The sequence below is a fragment of the Nelusetta ayraudi genome, unplaced genomic scaffold (genome assembly GCF_046127955.1).
Source record: "Nelusetta ayraudi isolate G7.1 ecotype Tasmania unplaced genomic scaffold, CSIRO-AGI_Nayr_v1 ptg000092l, whole genome shotgun sequence".
Lineage (NCBI taxonomy): Eukaryota > Metazoa > Chordata > Actinopteri > Tetraodontiformes > Monacanthidae > Nelusetta > Nelusetta ayraudi.
The window spans coordinates 3,944,736-3,970,035 of NW_027466142.1; the positions used below are offsets into that span (position 1 = coordinate 3,944,736).

The following is a 25,300-nucleotide window of genomic DNA, read 5'->3' on the forward strand; positions in this document are numbered from 1 at the left end:
ATTCAATTCATTTTTGTCAATATTCTGAAAAAAAAAAAAAAAAAATCTGTGGATATTTTTTGCAAATTTTGGCAAAAAAAACCCCTCAAAACTGAGAAACTACATGAACACAAGTATTCACAGCCTTTTCTTGTCACACGTCTTTGGGCGGTTTCACTCATTTCTCTTTGCAGCACCTCTCATTTTCAGGTCTCTCCAGACATGTTCAATCAGATTCCAGTCTGGGCTCTGGCTGGGCCACTCAATGACATTCACAGAGTTGTTCTGAAGCAATTGAGCCATTGATGATGGATTGGCTCTGTGTTTGGGATCATTGTTCTGCTCAAAGATGAACCGTTTCCCCAGTCTGGGGTCAGGCTTTCATCCAGGATGTTTCTGTACATTGCTGCATTTATAATTCCCTCTACCCTGACCAGTCTCCCAGTTCCTGCTGCTGGAAACATGCCAACACCATGATGCTGTCACCACCACAATAATTGTACAGTGGGATTGCTCCCAGTTGGTGTTAACCTCTTGATTTTTCTTCTCCGTAAACTTTTGTCACCAGATGATTGGAGTGCAGTGTGTCTCAAGTAAAATATCAGGAATCCAAAAGTAACTTACTTGTTTATTGACATGGAGTTCTAGCAAACCATCCACCCATGTTCTATCACTCTTACCTCTCCTACACTCTCCTAGTGCTGGAGCCTATCCAGTAGTGGAGTCTGGTTTATTGTAGTGGGTATATTCTGATACGCATCTGATACACATCTGTCAAGTTTCAGCAATCAAGTGCAAAACGTTGTGCACTTGAACGTTTTGCAACGTTCAAGTGCTGAAACACACCCGAACATAAAACATCCTTTAAAACACATTTAAAATAGGAAAGTGAATGTTGTGTAAAAAAAAACCAACCATAGTAATATGAATCTTTGTGCATTTTCTAGTGGTCGTACGGTAATTCGGAAACTTTTCTAGCGGTTATACGGGGTAAACCTGCATATTGCGTAGACTACGCCACTGAGCGTATCCCAAGTATCTTTGGATGGAGGCAGGATGACACACTGGACAAGTCACCAGTTGAAAACACCACCCTGAAAGGCCCCATGCCTGAGGATCTTGCTGTGAGGTGATAGCGCTAACAACGGCACCACAATGCTGCTTTAGTGGTCACGTAGTGAGAATTTAGATAGTTTGGAAAGAAACTACTGTATGTTTGATGCCGAGGAGGAAATTTACCACTTAGTTGTAACTATTTATAATCCTTCTGATTAATTTTCAACACATTCTGTAGAAAGATTACATTTAAACACATGTGATCTAATCCAGGGTGAACTACTGCGATGTCCAAGATGTGACTGTTTTTCTTAATCTCACTCACACGAGGACTACAGGTAGGTAATACAAGATATGCATCACCATTAATATTAATATTAAAAAAAATAATATAGTATTGCCTGAGATAAAGATTATGATTTATAGGAGTATTTTCAAATTTCATTATTCCATAACTTACCAGAAGACATCTGTGCTGCTTTTTGACGTATTGGTTTTTACATGACTTTGAAAGTCCTTCTTATGAATGAAACAATTGCATAAAATCCCAAAACATTAAACTAAAGTAACGTTAACATCAACTAGTGTTGAAATAGGTCCATCTAGCTAACTAGCACTGCTGAACCAGCGTGATGATTAAAAGACTGGACACTTTCTTCACTCCCTCCCTTAGCCATGCTGCACGCCCTGTCCCTGCCACCACTGGTAGTTCAGTGCCCGGCTCGAGTACATGATTCAAATAAGCATCCTGTGATGTATTTTTGCTTATTATGTAACAGCAAAAATCACAACAAGAAATGGCTGTATATTAATTCACAACATGGATTGCAATATTAAGTAGAGCTAGAGAGACATAAGAGAGAGCAGGCTTCAGTGCAAACAACCTTTTAATCATGTAAAGCACATTGAATTGCCATGCATATGAAACGCGCTATACAAATAAATTTGCCTTGCCTTGCCTAGAGGCCTCCCCGTTGTGGCCATATCTCTCAGGTCTGTTGGAAACGGACGAGCAAGTCATGAGAAACTCCAGGTCTGAAAAGGCTTAGAGTATGTTTTTATTTTTTTATTTTTGCTTCCTGCGTGCATTAAATTACACTTGGCGTGCGTTGTGAATCCTGAACTAAGACTTCATAATGCTCTTGCTTTACAGGAATAATCTGTGAGACTGTGACCACCCTCTGATGTTTAATAGGCCTCTCACAAACTTCCAGTCCCAGATTAGACTGGAAATGAAAGTTTAATGCCCACAGGATCCCGCAGCTCTTTTAACCTTGAGGAGTGGTTTAATTCATCAGTGTTTGAGGGGGAAGAATGTCACAAAAACATCAGAATTATATGAACATGTACATAATCAGCCTCATAGCACCTTTCGCAGAAACAAAGCAGGAGCGTACAAAACACTTTAACAGAATTAATCAAGAATGAAATAAAAAATAAACCACACAAGGATCTTTGGATTTTCTCACAATGCAGTCGACCTTTCGTCCGTGACAAGCTGTAATAAGGACTCACAAACAATACAACAAAATATAGCAAATAAAGAATTTAGCAAACCACAGTCGAGTTGCCTCAACTTCATCTTTAAGCACTATGAGGACCTTGTGCTTAAAGGCTATTTCATAAACTACTGATTTACTGGGATTGTCCTGCGCAACCATCTCTAGGTTTAACAGAGAAAGGTCAGAAAAAGAGAAAATATCCGGAGAGTGGCAGTTGGGTGTATATATATATATATTAAAAAAGCCTTGTTGATGTGAGACCTTCTGCACTATTCTTCCATTACGAGCAGTTCTCAGAAACTACCAGTTCTCTCCACTGCCGTTGAATCATGCACTTGCTCCAAAAGAGCAACAGAGAACATATGAGTCACACAATGACACAAAGTACTGGGAGCAGCAAGCTAATGTTGAAGCCTCCCCGAGCACAGCAGCCTGTGCAAGTAACGTTATCATCATAAAAAAAAAAGTAAAAAAATAACCTGCAGCTACTGTTACAGCAGTTGACATCAACAGCAATTAAATTACCCCCCCCCCCAAAAAAAAAAAAAAAAAAATCATGATGTATTAAATACTTTTTTCCTGATGCTGATGCACAAAACAATGATTACAATTTAAGTGCAGGTTACGAACAAATAAAGAAATCGCTCTAACTGGAAAAATCTAAATGAAATGGCCAGTCTCAAATAAAATCAATATGTAATAGAATATCTGTGCTAAGAGGGATCAATTGTACTTGGTTGAGCAACATATAATCCTTTAAGCTGAACAAATAGGAGAGGCGGATAAAACAGCTTTGAGTAATGTGACAATTTAATATCCACATTTTACAACTGAATAAGATATTACAATTAAAAGACCATCCTAAAAAAAAATAATTAAAAAAAAATAACAGACGCTTCTAGCACAAAGACAAAGGTGGATGGCAGTACACATTCATTTGACGACTTCGGTGTTAAACCACTGATCGACTGCTGTGGGTTGTGTTGGTGTGTGTGTGTGTGTGTGTGTGGGGGGGGGGGGGTCCCAGCGGTTTTGCGTACACACAGCAGCATTGTGACGTTCACTGGCCAGACCAGACAGAAGGCAACTTTCCCACTGTCGGAAGAACGAAGGCAACTATCCCAGAAATAGATCTTTAAAAATAGCTTCAGGCTGCAGTTTTGACAGGAGTCTCTGAGAGAGGCGTCTAATGCTGCATGATCAGCTTAGAGGCTGACAGACAGACAGCCGCCTACAACTCCGTGTAAACACCATACGCTTTAAAGTTGTCCGAGTGAATTACGCTTGGGACGCATGTGCTCGTGTACCTGGTTGCGTCCAAGACACCGCAGGAAGCTGCAAAAGCCGTGAGATCTTTTAACTCAACTGTACAATGACATCAGCTCCAAGTTTGCCAAAAATAATCACTGAACTAGTAGTGCGGGCAGTTTCTAAGCAACACACACACACACACACACACACACACACACACACACACACACACACACACACACACACACACACACACACCTGCGTCATTTCCTACATTCACAGAGGTGCCCACACTGCATCCCTGCGCTGCGTTGCGTTGCGCTCGCGCAGCCACGTTCTTGTTCCTGGAGATGCGACAGACGGTGGAGTTCCCGGGACGTTTTTTCTTGCGATGACTTAGACCGCTCTTTGCCGGTTCACATCGAATAGCAGCAGCATTGCGATATACCGGTGCGCGTGCGTGTTTGCGTGTTTGCGTGTGCCATCACGCCCCCACGCAGTTGTGAGTCTTTGCGGAGGCTGCAGGGACCCTTTTTGAGCGGACCGCGCAGGACGACTGACCCGCTTCGGCCGAGAGAACACGGTCCGCGCGCGGCACGACAACCGGTCACCTGTTGAGGCGCACCCGAGCCTCGATGCGCGATCGGCAGTTCCACCGTTCCCCCCCTTTCAGCTCATCCATCCATCAGTCGCGGGGGATCGACTCGAGCGGCGGATGCGCGGATGCCCGAGCCGCCCCACAGCCGTGTCTGAGGCGCTGAGTCCCACTCGTCATGTTGTAGGATGAGCGCCGACCCGGCGAGCGATCCGCTCAACACACCGGTGAACTCGGCGGGCGCGGGCGCGGGCGGCCGCACGCTCTCGGCCAACGTCCGCCGGCTCCACAACGCGCTCAACCTGCTGCTCGGCGACCGCGAGCGCGAGCAGTTCATCCACTGCCTCAACGTGTACCATGCCAAGCGCAACGTCTTCGACCTGGTGCAAACTCTCAAAGTGATCCTCAACACCGCCGGCAAGCGGCAGCTGCTGCCCATGCTGCGCCTGGTCATCCCCAGGTCGGACCAGCTGCTCTTCGACCAGTACACGTCGGAGGGACTCTACCTGAAGACGGACCTCCTGCCGGGCAACGGCACTGCGGAGGACTTCGGGGACGAGGGCGACCCGACCCTGCACAACTATGTCAGCTCCCTCCGCGGCCACGGCGGCTTGGTGGGGGGCGCCGCCGCGGTGCTGTCCGCCGCCGCCGCCGCCGCCGCCACCTCCCCGCTGGCCAGGCCGCCCTCCGACGGCCCCTTCGCAGACATGCGGCAGGTGACGCTGACGCGCTCCAGGAGCCACGAGGGTCTGGGCTTCAGCATCCGCGGCGGCTCGGAGCACGGCGTGGGGATCTACGTGTCCCTGGTGGAGCCCGACTCGTCGGCGGAGAGAGAGGGGCTGAGGGTCGGGGACCAGATAGTGACCGTCAACGACTTGACTTTTGACAGCGTCACTCACATCGAGGCGGTGAAGGTAGGTTTGTTTGTCACCGTGTCATCTCGGAACAAGAAGAGGCATGTGTGTGTGCGTGTGTGTGGGTAAATTTGCTCCTGTGTGTGTGTGTGTGTGTGTGTGTGTGTGTGTGTGTGTGTGTGTGTGTGTGTGTGTGTGTGTGTGTGTGTGTGTGACAGTGCGGTCCAGATAATGTAGAGACAGTTGCGCGGTGCTCCAGGCGCAGAATGCGTGTAGGAGCTCACTGGACCGCGTCAAGCCGCCACTCAAGTGAGGGGAGCAGAGAAGGAGATAGTGCTGCTTTCCTCAGTGGGCGGTCTGGTCCCGGTGGATGTTGCCCTCGGTGCAGCTACGTCCTTTTCATCTTTTCTTTCACACCACTTGATGGGAGGCAACGCTGCTGCTGCTGCGTGCCACTGGCGCAACGAACCACCATTATATATATATATATATATATATATATATATATATATATATATATATATATATATATATATATATATATATATATATATATATATATATATATATATATATGTACTATCTCTCTCTCTGTATTTCATTATATATCTCATTATCTCAATTACAAAGGGTGGTCTCCAGCAGGCTCTTCTAAGTCCACTGTCCTCAGCTGGCCAGATAAACAAGTATGTGTGTAGGTGTGTGTGCGTGTGTATATTTTATTGTCACTCTGATGAAGAATCATGACTATTCCTTAGCAGGAAAACGTTTCGAGTTTCAAGTAAATGTATAACAACAATTATGTGCACAGAGTTAGAGGCTCTGAGAATTAACACATGATGAGGGGGACAAAAATCCATAATTTTGTTTGACTGTATTTTAATTTATGGCCAGGTGATTTACAAAAGTTTGGCTAGTCCCACCTTGGCTAGCAGCGCAAGTGTAACCTTTGTCTAACTGTATTTCTCATTTTCTAGAGCACTACTTTTTTTTTTTCCTCCTCAGAGAATATATTTAGCCAGAAGCAGGGTGCGGGTTGCTGTTGTTTTAAATACACTAAAATAAACCCAGCCTGATTCACAAACAGGCTTTATTTCTCACAAGTAAAGGATTGTCGCTACAAAGGCTACTGACAGAAAATACAACTGAAGCAAGTTTTCGGAAATACACCAAGTCAATCAATCAATCTGATTATTCAAACAGATTATTACCCATTTTCTCCAATTATCCTCCACAAGAATTGCAAGGCAAAATCACGTGAGCTACAAAGACATTTCACAGAATAGACCAAGCACCAGTCAAAGAGCACCATTATTCAGCACTGGTTCTTCCACTAAATTTAAACGTATTCCTCATAATGGTTTATTACTCTTCACATCTCTGTTCCATTTAGGCAGTCTCCCTGTTTCATGACATTGAAAGCTTTTCTTGCAGTAGAATTACTCACAAATCCAGGAGCAATCTCCAAACGGAAAAATTAAGTCTTTGGCTTTGAGTGACATCTTATTCAAATGGATAGTTCAGTATTTTGGCAAATTCCCCTATTGCCATCATCCCTACAGTCATATGAGTGGCTACATTCTCTTTAACTATCATTGCCTGATGTTTTGAGGTCCTGTGGACAGAATCACGAACTGCCGAATGAACAAAAACAGAGGTGAATGGAGCAGGTCTCCCTCCCTAAAACTTACCAAACGTACATCAGTTAAAACCCATGAAGTTTTAAAACCCAGAGAGACGGGCTAAAAAAAAAAAACAACTTATAGGATGAATAAATAGAAAAACTATATATATATATAATATAGTCTAAACAATTAATAGCAAATCCCTATAGATCACATGTGATGTTACACTCCTGAACAACTGCTGTTTTTTGTCTCTCTTACACTGGTGCTGTATTCGCAGCATGTCATAGAGAACACACCGGCACATAACCTCCCGAATGAAACGAAACCCTTTACCTCTTACAAAAGGTCAACTGACTCAATTCAAAATTGAAAAAATAGCCTAGAGATAAACTGTATATGGTATTTCTCATCTTAACATTTGGTTTCATTATGTTCTGTACAATACTGGATGCCGCACTCTTGTGGTATATTACAAGGTCACATTAGGTGTTGTTGTTCTTCATGTTATTTAAAAAAAAAAAACCAAGATGTTGTCGTCAGTGAACAGGAAGGTGAAAACAAGTAGAACCAACATACAAATGCTGCAATATTAGATGCATTGGGAGAGGAGCCAGTAACCTCGCTTTTTGAAATTACAACAGCTAATCTATCTATCTGCCTATCTATCTATCCATTATATTAATTATAGCATTGATATTACTTAAACATCAGTTAGTACATGTCTGTGTCCAAAGCTTTTAAATTGTATTCCTTTCTGTTTTATTCTCATCTTGGGCATGTTGCAATTTCTGTATTTGTGGGACATGTGTTGATTGGTGTTTCCGCTGGTGGTTGCGCGCATGACTAGTTACCATTTTGATATGTGCGCACGTTTGTTTCACAGTACAGCACACACATTACTCTGCAATTTGTGATTTGGGGGGAATTTCTCAACTGCAAAAAAATGATATTGTGGAAGATGCATTTTGATGACAATAAACCAGATGATTGTGTTTCTGTGCCCAATGTCTATTCCTTCGTGATTTGTCTGGTGATGGTTCGCTGCATTGTGCTCCGACAATTGGCAGAAACAGAAGCCTTGCATTTTTTCAGCCAGTGGAAACACACATTGAATAGAAATGTGTCACTGCGATTCCACACCAGGTGGGTGGAGGTACAACACACTCGTTTCTTGTGTAATTCAATCACACACCTCTGTGGGCTGCGTAAAGTGATATGACATAACATCGTCCATTGTTTTACATTTTTTCAACGATGGCGAGAAATTGTACTTGCTGGTATTTGCTGAGCCTAGTTAATTAGTAGATGCCGAACCGGCTGGGCCTATAGCCCCCCCCCCCCTGCCATTTTCATCTTCTAGCATCGGGGGTTCTGATGGTGTGAGTGGTGGTTGGGTGGAGGGGATGGTTGTTGCGGGCCTGCTGGGGCTTGGGTACCGGTCCACCGGATGGGTGAAGTGGCTGCATTCTGGTCCCTGGGGGCCTGGGTTCTGCTGTTCACACGCCCCGGGGGGTTTGCCTCTTCCCTGAGGCACTTGCCTTTCTGCCCTCTTGCCTTTGCTTTCCCTTGGGGTCAGTGTCCTTCGTGCTTGCTGCTCTGGGCCTCTCCCCGGCCCACAGTGCTCGGGTTTGCCCCCTTGGCTGTTATGTAGTGCGGTGCGGCCGTGGTGGACACATTAACCAGCACTTCACTTCAAGTGGCACACAGTCACACACACACACAATTCTGTATTTATTAATGTTTTTTTTAGGGATGTCAAACGGTTAATTTTTAAAATCACGATTAAGCGCAGAATCTTCAGTTAACTGCGATTAATCACGGTTTGACTTTTATGTTATTTCAACTTTGAAAATTGCTTTTATTTTTGAAAATTTAACAGATTTCTTTGTGTTTCTTTGAGTGACTTCCTGTCCAGCTTGACACAAATTGTTCGCGGCGCACAAATTAGTCCACACGCCGAAACATTCGCTGCACAGTAAGAGCCGGCCGCGGAGGCGCACGCCGCTTCACGTGTGGTCTGAACGACAGCATCGGTTAAAAGGGTACCGAAAGGAAACAGGCTCTGTTCCGGGACTACTTCCGCATCTGGTGCAAATCCGGTCTCATGTTTGAAATGCGATTAAAAACAACACCACACCACACCACAGTGTCGCAAACCGAATCTGACTTGTTACCCCAATGTGATGGACAGAAGGTTCGTCCAGTAGCCTTCCAAATTGTGCCTCTGCTTTACAATCACAAAAATACTACTTGGCAGAAAAAAATGTTCTGTAGTTCCCCTCCAACTCTACCCCCCCATCTCTCTCTCTTTTTCTCTCTCTCTCTCTCTCTCACACACACAAAAACACACACACACACACACACACACACACACACACACACACACACACACACACACACAGTCCATTACAAACATAGAACATATCAATCAAGAGATGCGCCGAAGGCTCTGGAGCAAATGGACCTTTGATCTGATGCTGTTTATTTATGGATATACATATATATATATATATATATATATATATATATATATATATATATATATATATATATATATATGTATATATATACATATATACATATATATATATCTCAAGACTCTTCCATAAGAGTCAAAATTTAAAATTTAAAATTTGGTGGAGACGTTCTTTGTTTGGACAGGCTTCATCTCCTCAAGTAAGCAGTTCAAATTAAAACAGTTCAGAAGACAGATGATTAATGTTACACTTTCAAGGAAAATATGCATGTTGAAGCCGCCCACTCAAATAACAATCCTGTTAAATTCTGATTGAAGATATACTTGCTTTTTTGACTTACAATGAAGCTGTTACAACACACTAGGCAGCTACTGGAGTGTCAGTGTTTCTCCTTGTCAAGGGATCTATAAATCATCTGTCACTATGCTTGTGACCCTGTGCCTGTGATGTCACCTTGACAATACACTCTACTCTGTGGCCCCTCTACCATCTCCTGTCTCGTTGTGTCTTTTTTGCTGGGGAAAGTTACGTGCCCTTTTAAGGAACTCTTGACAGAATGTTAATCTTGACTACGTCCACATGGGAATATATAGCAACAAATTCTGCCTGGCCTTATGACATTTCAAATGAGACTTGATATTTGATTTGAATCCTATTGAGGGAGCGTCAATCGAACTTCTTCTTCTGAAAGTCTGCAGGCCAACGTGCTGAATTAAATCAGGTGTGTGCTGAACTTGAACCGATGAGTTAATAATGACAACGTTTTTTGGCACTTGTCGTTAAGGCATTTGTTTTGTGGGCTAGGTGCAATGGAATGTGTTTGTATTGAGAACAGTGATATTTGTCTAGTACAATCTACAGCAAGGAAAGCTTTTGGATCTAAAATTCACTCTCAAAAACAACTGCAGACAAATGGCCTCCACATGGTGTCCAATTTCATTCTAAGTAAGTTGAGAGTCGCTTTAATACCAAACTGGCCACACAAGGCTAGTGGCATTGGTTGACTTTTTTTGTTCTCTTCCAAACATGGTAATGGTACAACAAAGCAACTAGCACAGCAGAAGACTGTAAAACTGTTCTCCTGAAAAAATACCCTTTATGATTGATGTTATTTCTATGGCAGCTTTTCTTTTTGCATAATCAATTGTTTCAGGCTACTCCAAATAATTCCTTATCATCTGTCCATCCATCACCGCTTATGTAGTGCAGTGGTTAGCACTTTCGCTTCACAGCAAGAAGGTCAAGGGTTCAATTGCTGGACCTCAGGCCTTTCTGTGCCAGAGTGGATGGTTGTTATCTCTCCCCCTTGAGTGCAGGAGAAGTGCTGATAGAAAATGGATGCATGGAAACTTAATATGGGACTTAACAAGGCATGATAATTCAAATTGCTTCAAGTCTCTAATCATCCTACCATTAAAGTCTTTTCAGTGACGCATGTGGCTTTTGTCTTTTCCAAGCTACTTTCCTTCATAGTCTTCTTGCTCCGACTATATCTGCAGAACAATATGAAACTCTATAATATACTCAAAAATACATTCAATATTACAGTGCATTTACTAGCCGGGAAGCATTTGGCACAAATGGCAATTTGCTGAAGGTATAGGCAATCTCACAGCATCAGTTGAATGGAGTTCAGCCCTTGAACAGCCGAACATTAATCACTCTTAACAGTTTCTTTCAATTTTTAAACAAGGTTTTCAACTAATTATTGCTTGTCTGTCACTCTTACTAACTCACACTTTTATGTTGCTCATATATAAACAAATCACGACAAACTGTTGTTTGTAAGTGACTGCATTGCCTTACTCAGACTTGTAGTTCTATAATCCTTGCTGTGTTGAAAGTGTGTACGCCTCTGTTTTGAGTCCTGGAAGATGAGATTTTACACTGGTGTGCTGTGTATCTATCTTTGGCAGTTGTTTGAATGTATTTTTAAGGAATCACGGCCTTTTTCTTCCTGTGTGTAGAGAAATGACGTTACATAATCCAACCAAATGACTCCATATGAGTACCAAGCCCTCAGAGAGTTAAAAAAAAAAAGAAAGAAGCAACTTTTAGACTGCGTCATGAGGGATAGAGGAGGAGGAAGTATTTCAGTAGGTGAAGTTATACACTCAGTCTGTTGGATAATGTCAACATGACATGACCTCTTGTTACCTTTTTAAACTCAGCGGTTGGATGCGTTTTATGCTTTATTTTAGTTAAGAGATTCCAGTACGCGTGGGAGAGGCCGGTGGGACTCAGCTCCCTGATGAGGAGGAGCAGCCTGACTGTGGTGTAGCAACAGCAGATCAAAAAGTGGAAGAGTTGTCACTGTACTATGGGCGCGATCAAGAGCATCTATGAAAAGTGTCTATTCTCTGTGCACACCCTTGTTTCTATGTATAGCGATAGTGTGTACGCCATAAACGTTGGTATCAGTAGGTGTTTCCACCTGGAATATATGTTTTGATTTGCTTTTGTTCATGTGAAACACACAAGAATTTATCCCATCTCTCAAGATTCCCTCGGGCATACATGGGCTGAGTGATCATAAAACTGCTGCAAAGAGCCACTAAGTGAGGCATGCAGTTCTCCTGCCTCATGGTAGGGGGCGCTTGTGATCCCAGGGACTCTTCTTGTGACTTAGCTGCAGAATACAGCCAGTGACAAAGTTCCTCCAGCTAGGCTAACTGTCTCAGCTTACAACAGCATTGGTGGAGTGCTCATTCTCAGCACTGAAAAGACTCTAGTTAACAATGCTTTTGTTCAGACTTCATTTATAAGTAAATTTGCTTAGAAATGAAGCATGAACGTCATTTATAAGTAAATTTAAGACCATAATAATGTTTTTTTAATTAAATGTGATTCTTTTTTTGTGCGCGCTACAGTGTACATATGTGAAGAAAGCAGCTATGACATTTTAAACAACCTGTTAACTTCTGCCAATCAAATGGTGAGTAAGCCACTCTGTAGGGTTGTAAATCTGATTGTGATGAAGTCAGGGCCTCACCAGCCATGAAACTCACTGTACATCACTGGAACACAATGTACACATATTGATACATATGACTTGATATGCCATTAGCAGAATAAGCTGCTGATGTTATTGGGGGCAATTAGTCAAGCTACACTCAAGTTATTTACATGCGCTGTGACAAATGTGCAAGCAAATAGAAATACATGGCACTAGGTTATTAGAGAGGATAGGTAATTTTGCTTTCTGCACATGCACACATTGGCATAGCGCCACCTATATAGATTTTTTTTTTTTTTTTTAAAAAGCACTGAAATTGCCATAGCGCCCGCTAGGAAGGTCCTAGAGACACGGGGCAAAGACCCACACGTTCGTTCAGTCAATACCTAATTTTCTTAAATGCTGACCTTTGACCCCTGACAAACAGGAAGTGAGCTATTTTCAATTGTTGTACGGCCTTGAAAATACAGTATGACACAAGCGTTTCCATTACCCGTAGAATTGCGCAAAACCTAAATATCGCAATAAAAAACTGGTAATGGAAACACCTAAATTTCAAAAAACCTCTCAAATATCACTAAAAGGTTTTTACACTCTCATGAGGTGGTTTTTCAGACTTATCAATAGAGAGGTATATCACAAAAGTTTAATGGGAACACTTTTTCCGCATTTTCGTGTAGCCTGACATGACGTACGGGGTCACGTGACCAGTTCACTTCAAGTGAAAATCACACATTATGTTTGGACGGAGAAGAAAACCAATTGTTTTTTTTTTACAAGTAATCAAATAGAAAGATATAACAACCAGTAAACAAATGTAAACAAACAAATGCAAAACGTAATTCTCGTAAATCTCGCAGGACGAGATTTTATGAGAATTACCAAGGAGGAAACTGGTTGTGGCTGTTATTTTTGGTGTTTTTATTTGTCACATTGTGCATACATATTTATGTCCCTAATTTTTTTCCCCTTAATGACTGGTTTAAATCCCCCATGCCATTCATGTCTCCAGTCAGTCCAGACACAGCACTGACCAGCACTGACTCAACGACCCGACTGTCCCGAATGTGCACATCAAAGGCAACAGTTCTCACCTGCTGTCACATTGTACCGTCCTGGTTACAGTTGCGCGGCTGCAATGATGGGTTGCTTGCAGTCACACTGCAGTCCCATGTTCTCTCTGGGGAAAAGAGTGAGTGGGCACAAAGTCCTCATTTAAATCGGGCGGTTTCAACCACTTTTGCGCATGTAGGCAGTTACTCATACAATCTTAGTGGGTCACCTGCAACACATAAACCAACAAGACCCTCACTTTATAAGTGTGCGCAAGCAGTTTAGCGACCCTGATTCGGGTCCTAGTAAATCAGCCCCTAAGTGTTCTATGGTTTTTAAAGGGCAGCTTGCTGCAGTTATTTTTTATTATTGCAACAACTTAACTCTGAACTTCCATCTATCCATTTTCTATCACCGCTCCTCCTGCCCCTCAGCGTTGCAGATGGTGCTGGAGCCTATTCCAGCTGTCCAATGAAGGCAGTGCCAGTTGCCTGTGAGGCACATAGAATGACAAACAATCATTCATACTTGCACTTTGATAGTTACAATAATGTCAAGAATCATTGAACTTCTCAGTTGTTGAGAACTATTTTCAAGGGCTGGAATGTAGAATGTGGCATTATTTAACCGCTTATCTTGGGATGTAAGGCAGACAACGTTAAAATAATGTCATGGTGTAAACCTACTTTCTAAGGTTGTAGGCATGCTGCTTGCGAATTATTGTACACAAAGGATGCTGTTTAATCCCTCAGTGCAAAGACTAATAAACCTTCAAATCAGAACTTTGAAAAAGAGCGCTGCAAACTAAAATGTCACCACTTGATGTCGCAGTTTCTTCTCAAAATCTCCAAATATTACACATTTGCCCTTTAACGTACACAAAATGAAAAAGATGTCGTGAACTGTCTGCAATCGACACATAGAGCTCCAAAGTACAAGGATCCTAGCATTGGAAAGACAACATATGGACAATTGAAAACACATGTGAATCATGATGACGTGTACAAATTAAAGCAAATGTCCAGTGCAAACTCAGTGTTTAAGCACGACACGACGTTGTGAGCACCAGCAATTAAAAATGACATGCTCAGTTACACATTTTAGAGACACACACATATATATATACAGTACGTGTGTGTGTGTGCGTGTGTGTGTGTGTGTTCCAGCTTGTCTCTGTGCCCTCGAGTGTTCTCTTATGTAATCTGCATGGAGATCAAAGTCTTTGTCACTCTCGCTAACATTTTTCCAATTCCCAATTCTTCCCAGTGTGGCATTATATGCATTAAAGCGGTATCAGGTACCGTTGCATCCATATTCTTACTGTTATGAGACCGTAAACATCCCAGTAGAGGTACAGTACATCATTACAGTTGAACAGCATATAGCTCTCAGCTGTCGGAGCACGTGTTTCTGTCTGCTCTCTTTCATTATAATTGTCTGCTCCTCTGCACACACGCGCGCACTTACTCGACCCCCCCCGCCGCCCTCCCCCAGCCCCACACACACACACACACACGGACATTTTACATACTTAATGGGTCGCTGCTGTACAATGCATCCTATTCCCACATGAGTCACAAGTACTTTGATGATTTGAAGAGAGGGAGGATGAGAGATTTGCACTAGAAACAACACATTGTTTCAGTATAGTGTGAAACAGTTGGTAGCTATTGGTTATATAATTCAAACTGTTTAAGCACTTTCTTTACATGGTTTGTCCTGACATGACTTTACTTGGGTTAACATGTTAATAACGCTTTATTTGAAACAGATGACTTAAATGGACCTGATGGCCATACAGTTTTGTTTCCAATGAAATGTCTGGTCACCAGTCAAGGCAATCAACACTGGGTTGTGGAGTGGGGGTCACACAATTGCCCACAAGATAAGGTCACGTAAAATGTTATTTTTAAATAATTTAATTAATGAATTAATATTGTCTTCTTTTATTATCCTAAGGGTCACTTAATATTACTTGTCAACCTTTGGTAAATCACCTGATTTGTTGGAACATAATTAAAAGACAATTTTCACAACCTGTCTGCACTTGATTGAACCGCCATATCAATCAATCAATCTGCTTTTTTATAAAGTGCTAATTGAAGTAAAAGCAAAGGCAACTTGCACAATCAAAGAGAAACCCAATTGATGCCAGATTAAAAACAAAAACTAGGTTACTAATAAGTTATTACATGCAACATTAGTCAGAAACAGTACTACAGCAGTTTTTTTCTGCCAGGCAAATGTCATCATTATCCATCATGCATTTATTTCCAGACTGAGCAGAGAATTAACTGGCTGGGACTTCAGTGATATTGCTGCCAGCAGCTAAAGCATTGAAGCATCAATTCAGTCACACTGAAGGGCCCTCTGAGAGGCCCATGCAGACAGAGTGACCAGCATTGACGTCTGCACTGGCCACTTGTCCGGTGCATCACTTCTTGTCGAGCATATAAATAAACCTATCCACCACCTTTTTTTGACAGAGCACTAGTTCCATCCACCCACCCGTCCTGCCCCACGCGAGATTTGCTAAGAGCTCTTCTTTCTTCCACTCCACATCCGTTCAAGCACTGCAGGGATGCATAAATAGCCCAAATAACACTTGAGTGTCATTCATCTCTGCTGGTTATGGAGCTGATCTTTGGCTCTATCTGGCCATGAATGGCCCTGAGCCTGCAGAAAATTTGGATTCAGAATAGAAAGCAGCTACTCTTGCTTCACCCTCTAATTCACTGTTGTGATACAACGCTGAATAAAGTCAATGGCGCTGCCTGCGGAGATATTCTTTATCAAGCAGCACTTCGTGTCTGTCATTTGTTCGTGCAGCTCTAGTTGCAGTCCATTGCTTCATCTACTTTATTTGGGTCAGCCTTTTTTTATTAATAACCACTGGATATTTTGGAATATCATCTGGCTCATAATTGGGCATTTAAAGTGGGAGGCTAAATTTGAATTTGCAGCACCGTGTAACGTCATGGATGACACAAAGATTGACACTGTAAAAAACAAACAAGAAACAGTGGTCTGATGGCTACAGTTTAGTCAAGGCCAGGTGGCCGTTGGACACAGGCTGCAGTCACTCTCTAATCATTGCTCACTTCCAGTACTGCCTATATGGAGGACTAAAAGTGCCAAAATTAAATAAATAAATATGCCCTTAATTAATTATTTAAATGTGTCATTAATTCATTAAAATACCAATTCATCTTATGTAAAAAAAAAAAAAAAAAAAAAATATATATATATATATATATATATGTATATCTGTCAAACCCGCCCATCAAAATCGGTGGGTGGGGCTAACTTGAATGTAGTCCCACCGCCCACCGACTTTGATGAGCGAGTTTGACGGATAAAATAAATTCATGAAGCACTGCAACACTGGACCATGAAATAATTAATTAAATAGTGAAATAATTATATATATTTTTTTTTCATAAAATGAATTGGTATTAATGAAATAATTACACATTTTTGTATTTAATTAAAATTTTAATTAATTAATGACACATTTAAATACTCATTTCATGATGTATTTATTTATTTAATTTTGGCACTTCTGGAGCATCAACCCCGTCTTTGTCCACGACTTCCGATAATACAAGTACATTAGAATTACAGTAGAATTAAAACGAGTGACTATACATAGTGTTGATCCACTTTTGGGTTGCCTGAAACAGTGAGAATTGTCTTGCTATAGTCCACAGACAGGAAGTTGATTCTTATTCGTTTTCAGGGAAAGCTAGCCATGGTTTTGCGCTTTACTGCCCCCAATGGTTAAAAAAACAACTAATGTGATCACAAGTGACACAAGTGGCACGCTCGAGACGCATGTTAATGCTAAGTGCGAACAGATGCTTCGAGATGCGTTCTTTGCAATCCGATCCCCATAAACAGTTGCAAGTGACCAAGTGCAAACAGGGCCGTTGGATCCCATTCGTGGTGTATAATAAGAGCATTATCCTCCGGGGCCTCCCATGACTGCTGGGGCCAAAGAATCTTCCATGTTTTGTGCCCCTCAACGGTCTACAGTCAATGGTTTAAACACACTTTGCAAATATTAGCTCAGTTGTCTTGGCGAATCAGAAGATAAGCGATGGTATAAATTGAAACAAAAGGAGAGACATTTAAAAGGTCCCAACACCAATACTTGATTCTGTGAAGGTCAGCTATTTGCCAGACAACTTATTGATGCATCTCACTGCCAGTGGGACTAGCAAACACACGTGCTGGACATCCCCAGATTCTTTACTTTCACACTCAGTTTTCCTTGAATTCAATGCAACAAAGTACCACAGTGTAAAATCCTTCCCACAGTCACTTGAAGGCCACTGTGTCAAAAGTCTATGATGAATGAGAACGGTACGATAACGGACAGAACAGACAAAGTCTGACATTTCTTGCATTTCTTGTATTTGGAGTATTTCATATTTGTATATGACCGCCTCACTATCTTTGACACAGGATCACTATCTGAGTGGTATTCAGACATACCGATGATGGGAACTGTCACACAAGGGAGAGTTATTGCTTCAATGTTTTACCCTCCACTCCCAGACGACAAAGCCAACAGTTAAGCTGATCACTGATTGCTTCCTCTTGGAGACTGTAGCTCACAGCAGCTCTCCATCACTGCTGCTCATTCCTTTACAACTGTGACTAACTGAGCTGTCACACAAAATGGAGAGGAGCCTTTTTTTTTTTTGTCCCATCAGAAAGCTGTTGTGGCACCGTAATGGAGACAGATCTGAGGGAACTGCGTGACAAGGTTTCATCCATCACTTTTAAAGTCAGGACACAGGTGTAGCTCAGGCCCCGTTTCTAACAGAAAAGTGTCCAAAAATATCCTACTGAACAGCTAGAGAGCATCGCACACACAGTGAGGTGTGCTGCCTAAAATTAAGACATTGTCATGTTCTGTTTTAATGGGTTAGGGTTAGGGTTAGGGTTAGGGTTAGACAGGGTCTGATTGTACAAAACTGCCTAGTGTTTGTCGTTGTATTCATATATTTTTTGATAATGTTCTATAGCATAAAATGGATGAGTCTCGCGTCAACTCAGCAATTTCAACAATAGCACTGTTACTGCTTTCCTAAATTGTAAAGTCTTATTGCTAAAGACATTCTTTATTTGTCCTTTTCCAGACTTTTCTGCACCTCCCTACTGGATTCTATTGGATTCTAAGCCACCTAAGTTAAGACCAAGGAGTCTTGTCATAGCCAAAGGGCCACGAGTGTTAATGATGAATAAGAGAAACATTTTAAACAGTCTGGTAGTAGTTTTTTTTTTTTTTTTAGCAATCAGACGTTTGGCGTTTTTACAGTAATCAATAAAACAAAAAAAATTTGTAGGTGGTTAAAATCTTATTTTTTCAGATTTTCCCAGAAAATATCAGACCCTGAAATGTACTAGGGCATGCTGGATTTTAGCTGTTCACAAATCCTGCATTGAATTGTAAAGACAAATATTGACAACTCCACCCGACGCATCCACCTACCTACCCTGAGAAAGAACAGCTGCCTCTTTGCCCCCAAGGTAGAGCCAGGGGCTGGAGGCAGGGTTTACCTGTCTAAGCAGAGCCTACAACAACACTGTTTAATCAATACAAATAACATAATGGATGCAAAACAGGTTTATGAAAGAGACAAATTTTTCTTCTTGCTGTGCTCCTTGGCAATGACCCAAAACAAGCTGAAGGAAGCAATGCTTCCTAGATTAAAAACAAAAAAACAAGCTTAAGCTCTCTTCTGAGATGTTTGCTTGAAAATTATTTTTGTGCAAAGTGAACTCACTATGCCATCTTGCTATACTCGTCCATCAGTAAAATTGATAGCAAGCAGTGTTCTGCTCTCCAGGCATTTGATTGTTAGCGCCCTCTTGGTAATTTGGCGGTATTGCACATCCTTCTGAAGCAGGAAGTGGTGGGAGTGGGAGGGGGGAAAGCACCTGTGGGCCTCAGGCTTCAGTTTGTCAGAGCCACACATGGTTGCAGAAAGTTTGTTTGCCACTGTTCTGCTGTTTGTGTCTTGGAAAGCGTTGTCTGTAAGTTTACATCCATTCATGGTCAATTTTTGTAAACATTAAGAGTACTGATTTGGAACCGTATTATTTGAAACAAGCTGACTGTTTTGATGATTAGCATTTGGAGGGGAGACGATTTGCTGTGTTGTTTATTGGCATTTGATGGGTTAACTCTCGAATTAATTATGAGAATTTGTGATTGAAATGCATAAATAACAATGCTTGTGCACTTGAATGCTTGCCCTTTATATGGTTTATTGTAGAGATTGTATTGTATTTTGTCATTGCAGTTTCACTAGATGCTCATATCTTCATGCAACTAGAGCCTGCATTAAAGGAGCTTAAATGCTATGTCCTGACTCTCAAGTCTTTGTGAATGGAGTTTTGCTAGCCGTCAAATTGTGGTTGCTACACCACAAGGAGGACGGCATAAGCAGCATTGGTGGACGTGGCCAAAGGCCTGTTGGTTTTGCTCTCACACATATTCACAGTTTCAGATAATAGATGATACCTAATTAGATATTCTTTATTTGTCAAAATCAAATCTACCTATGTCACTTGCCAACACAGGCTTGGTAAAGGATGGTACCAACATGCCAACTACACTACTACAACTTGCATGTGTCTTTTTAGCTATGAACATTCATAGATTTTGTATTTGTGTTCTGCATTTGAGTCATACTTGACAGACTGTGGTGTCTCCTGGTCAAGGATATTGAGTGTGCCAAATATCTGATGGAAGTGCAAGCGTTTCTTTTGGATTGGAGAGGCTGAAAAGAGTGCAGGGACTGCAGTGAGAGGCATTGTTAAGACAATGCCAGCAGCTCTTTTGCTGAGTCAGTTAATATCAGAGGACAGCAGCACCGGACTGCTTTTTCTCACCTCCTCTTGCCACGTTGAATCTAGAGCAAATCATTTGCTGAAGATAATTCTGTCCACTTAATGCCTTGGCTTGTGTCGGCTGACAAAATCTGTCAAAAGATCAATTGTAAAATCTATGATCTAAGGTTAACTTCTTGACATGTCCTTCACAGAGCAGTATGAAAAATAGATCACAAACATACAGGCAATGCTGCTAACAGGAATAGGTGTGGCTCTACTTTTTGAGACTTGCAGCATTGCGACCAGAGCCAGTCTGATAGTGAAGGGAATCAACTATGTGTTTACATATGTGTATGTATTTATATATATATGTGTATATACATATATACATATATATGTATGTGTATGTATACTGTATATACACGTATAGATAGATAGATGTATATACACACACAAGGATCCCTTAAAATAGGACTGAATGAAGGAAAAATTCACTCATGAGTCTGTAAGTCATCTGCGGATAGCAGCACCTCAGTTGTTATGTTCAAGACTGAGGTATGGGGAAAAAAAATCTTCTCAGCCAAATTTTGAAATACCCCTTTACATATTTTTGAAGTGTGCATATTGGTACACCTGTGCAAATATGTCCTTTAAATTGTTCACAACAAAAATAAGTAATTTATTCTAATCATAAAACCCAAACGGTGAGAGTGAGAAAGTGAGATGTGTTCCAGTTGTGTAGCAACTGGCAGAATTTTGTTTAAAGATCATAACATTATGAGGTGCAACAGCTGGAGGACCTCAGGAAGGACCTGTTTGACGGTAACAACACATGAAGGCTTGGACGAGCCCCCCTGGAAGCCATAAGTACACACGAACGGTTGAGTCCAGTTGGTGTTGTGAGGGTATTCCACACACATCAGTTGCTGGGAGCAGGTAGCAGGCTTCCAGGCTGCCATACAGACCTTAGTCTTCATCCTCTGGTTCATCCTTTCAAACCAGCAATTAGATTTGATATGAAATCGGCCAGAGAGACGGACAATGGACACAAAATGTTCATTCAACTCAGCTCTATATTCAGTACAGTTAACTGTTCAAAAAACATTGCTCTCAATTCTTGTGTCAATAAGCATAACATTAGCATGCTCATGCTAGCATGTCGAGCTCTTTCAGTCGACACTCATTTTGGAGTATGTTTCATGCTATTTGCATTTTTTTAATGAAATGGCATGTTTGCCTGCAATAAGGGCGGCTGCTTCCTACGATTTGTGAAGGTTGTGGAGCAAAAAAAAAGAAGCTCAATGCACCATCTAAATATCCTGACTTTATAGGGCATTGAATTGAACATAGTTTGAATTTTTTTTTCTTTCTGTTTTGAAGTCTTCATTAAGATTTACATTGATCTTTTTTCGTTTATCTCTTCTTTTTTTTTTTTTTTTTTCATAATTCTGGTTCTGCCTTGACACCACCACACCTCCTTCATGCATGAGCCAAAGGACAGGCTAAATTGCACGGACCTCAGTTTCAATTAGCAGGTCGGAGGGTCACCTTGAAACGCAAGATAGATGTGATAGTGTTGCTTTTCAGTGCCTCCTAACGAGTGACAGACTGAAGGGCCTGACAGCGCAGACATTCAGAAAATATTTTAGGTGCAATTTATATCAGAACGTTACACATGACAACAAGCAAAGGAGATTCATTGCTGAAGCAGAATGACACAGTAAGAAGAATCATTTATAAGAACAATGTGTCAATGTACTATATACATTTCTTGTTGATGTTTTTTTTTTCCAGAAAAATTGAATGAATAATTAATTTACTCACTCATTTTTTGTTTTTTGTTTTTTTAGATTTTCTATCTAAATCAAATAACTGAATTACAGGATTATAATCTCACATAATTATATGTATGTGATCAATAATATGCAATAGTGCATATTTTAACTAAATCGTGTGAATATCCTTTAACTCTAGCAGTGAAAGCCAGTGAGATTTACAATGTGAATTCAAATTCAGCAGCCATTGATCACTGGCTGTATTCAGAACGCGCTTCTTCACTTGGTGGGTAAGGGCTCTGCTGGCCTGCCGGGAGGGAAACATGAGACTGGCCTGTCAGAGCTGTCGACGAAGCGTAGGCTAGTTTAGGAGTTTAACTGGATATCTGCCCCAAGAGCTTTTAACCGATGCTGGTGTGGGTGGAAGCTGAGGTAACTGTATAGAGGTGTGCATCAATGCATTGCGGTAAACGGCGATCCGACGATTGTGCACATGTGTACGTATATCGCCGTTTTATAAATAGAGGCGTGCAACAGAGCGGCTGGGCTGCTTGACTCAGCACAGTCCTCTGAGAGGTCTGCCGCTCTTGGCGCTGATAAAGATTCTCAGTGAGCGCTGATTTATAACCGTGGCACCGCTGCCGAGCCGTATCGCAGTCGCAGCGCTGAGGCACACACTTAAACATCAGTCAATAGGGGACAGCCATCCATAAAGCTTGCATCACCAAATTGCTGGGCCGGTGAACGGCACAATTTTTCCACATAAAATGGCCCCGCCTCTCTAATTAGATTGGATGTGGTGGACAAGCGAGAAACATTAATAACCCAGTTCTCCTCTGGTCCCTGAAGTTATGAGCTGCTGCGACCAGTTTTTGGCTTGCTGACGTGAGATAAGGTCCCGGCAATTGCGGCTGGACTCAAAAAATGGGGGTGATGGGAACCAATTGTGACAACTGCAAGAATTTTCTCATGATTGTAAATTGTTTTTTGGTTTTTTTTTCATACAGGAAATGGGAAAACGCAATGCATTTTTGCTGAAAGTGTTTCTGTTATCATGAGGAAACAGGGCAGTGACTGTGAATGTGGAACTCCATGCTTCGCATCTGATGGTCGGATGTTGGTAAAAACCACTGGCTGCATTTAAAGATCGACGGAGTCATCAATTGCTTTGCAAATAGCTGTCAACACCGTCTTGAATTTCTGGTTCATTTTGAAACTGGAAGGTGGACTGTGGGTGCAGCCTGAGCCCCAATTCCTGACCTCTGTCCTTGGTTACTCAACTGTGGCCGCGCTCTCAACTTCCCGTCAATTTTAAAAAAAAATTGAAATTAGACAAAATATAACACATTTTACAGTAGGGTCTATTTTGCTCTCTTAGACTAACACATTTTTAAGTCAGTTTCTTACAGGCATGAATTTTCTGCTCCTTTCTTTGTGAAATGCAATACAACCCATGCTCATCTGTTACTACATAATGTGACATCAGAGACAAACATTTGAAAAATTACGTCACTCACTTCAATTTCTTTATTCTGAATGAGAGTCAAACATTCATCTTGATTTGTTAAATTCACACAAATTAAAATGCAGTTGCCTCTATGTAGACAGTTGTGCTCTGATTGTGTTTTAACCTTCACTTTAATACAATATTTTCACCAAATGACATTACAGCAAGGGTATACATTGTAAATGGCTGTTTCCTCATTAAGGCAAGCTGTTACTATAGCAACCGCGATCATACAATGAGGCGAGCAGTCCTTCAAGTAAAACCTATTGTTGTTTGTTTGCTTGTTCAGGTTCCAGATATCAAATGTTTATGAATGTGTCATGACACTACGACAAATGATAATAGGAAACTACACCTGTTTCATAGAAAAACGGCAACAAAACATTTTCTAAATAAAACCTGTCTTTGATCGCAGTTCTCTCCATTTCCTGAAGTCTTTGTTGTCTCAGCAGTGGCGTCTCAGGGTAGCAGCAATAGACGGTGGCCTCGATGCCTTTGCTAATTCTGTTTCTCACTTATAAAGCAACCAACTGATATGACGACAGACATTGGAGTGTCAGTGGAAAGGACTGCAGAGCTGGAAGGGTTGTGAGAGATCACTTGAGCAGAAATCATGGAGGCATTAATGATTCCACAAGCTAAGGTTCAGCACAATGTGTGTACTTAATGACGCATGGTGGCATTTTGAAAAATAAAAATAACACATAATGAAAAGAAAGGAGCACATTGTGTCCTTTGAAATGGGTTGTGGGTCCATGTCTTGTTTCAGTGCTCCAGGTTTACTACAAAGTGTTTCGGTTTTTTAGTTCATTTTTGACCCGTCATTCCAATCATTCACGAGGTAGATGACAAATTTCTCTTTTAGGTAATCCTTCTTCTAAATCTCTTTTTGTTGATGCAGGTGCTGAAGGGATGCAAGACACTGGCGATGTCGGTCTGCTCCTTGGGTCGGCTACCAAGTGGCTGCATCACCAACCATGTTTACAGCTGGGTGGACCCTCTGGGTCGGAGCGTCTCCCCTCCGCCGGACGAGCAGGACGCCAACCAGAGGAAGGAGGGTGGTGCAGATGTGAGGATGGTAAGAATCTGTTTTCAATTTTCTAAAATTATTATTATTATTATTGTTATCATTATTATTAGTCTATGATCTGCTAGTGAGTAAAATTTCAAACAAACAAGACGTGCTATTTGATTCCCCATTCTTCTTCCCTTGAAAAATTGTCAGCAGCTAAATATAGTTGGCTTGATTCAGAACAAAGTGGGATCTGACACCCAAAACTGGACCCTCCTATTTGATGGGTATCAGGCTGGTATAGGAGGTTGCGCCGCTCATAATGCATTTACAGAAGATTTGATGTGTGATGGTGACCAAAACCCTGAAGTGTTTCTGGCTGTGTGTGTGAGGAATGAATGACAATTAAAAGAACAGGATGTATTGTGTGACATCAAACGGAGAAGACGGCTTTATTCGTGTTGTGTTGTGGGCCATAGCAAGCAGTTCTTGGTCGAAGTGGGTCGTCACCACACACGAAAGGAGGCTGCTTCTGCTTCTTATTTAGATAGGCTGCAATGACCTGGAGGGAACCTAATTAAAACAGGACAAGTGTGCCTCCTGGACAGAAGCCCGGGAAGCTTTTACATTCGCAGAGGTCAAATTGCCTTATTTGCCTGGTGTACCCATGATTTGCGGGCTTCTTATACATGGACCATATATATCTTACTCTTATTGAGAATTACAGAGTCGTATGCTGCATTTGAATTATAGCAAATGTGAACAGATCATTAAAAACGGCCAGACGGTGATGAAGGTCGGCTGGGCTG

At 41.6% G+C, this 25,300-nt stretch overlaps 1 protein-coding gene across 2 annotated transcripts in view; it reads left to right on the forward strand.

The window, feature by feature from the left end:
• The first annotated feature begins 4,456 nt into the window (after positions 1-4,456).
• The window catches only part of LOC142902243 (whirlin-like), a 43,518-nt gene continuing 22,674 nt past the window's right edge, over positions 4,457-25,300 (forward strand). For both annotated transcript variants that reach the window (XM_076047138.1, XM_076047139.1), the window contains exons 1-2: positions 4,457-5,297; positions 24,381-24,557. In XM_076047138.1, coding sequence (XP_075903253.1) covers positions 4,572-5,297; positions 24,381-24,557 — 903 coding nt within the window. In that variant the 5' untranslated portion in view covers positions 4,457-4,571. The remainder of the gene's footprint in view (positions 5,298-24,380; positions 24,558-25,300) is intronic.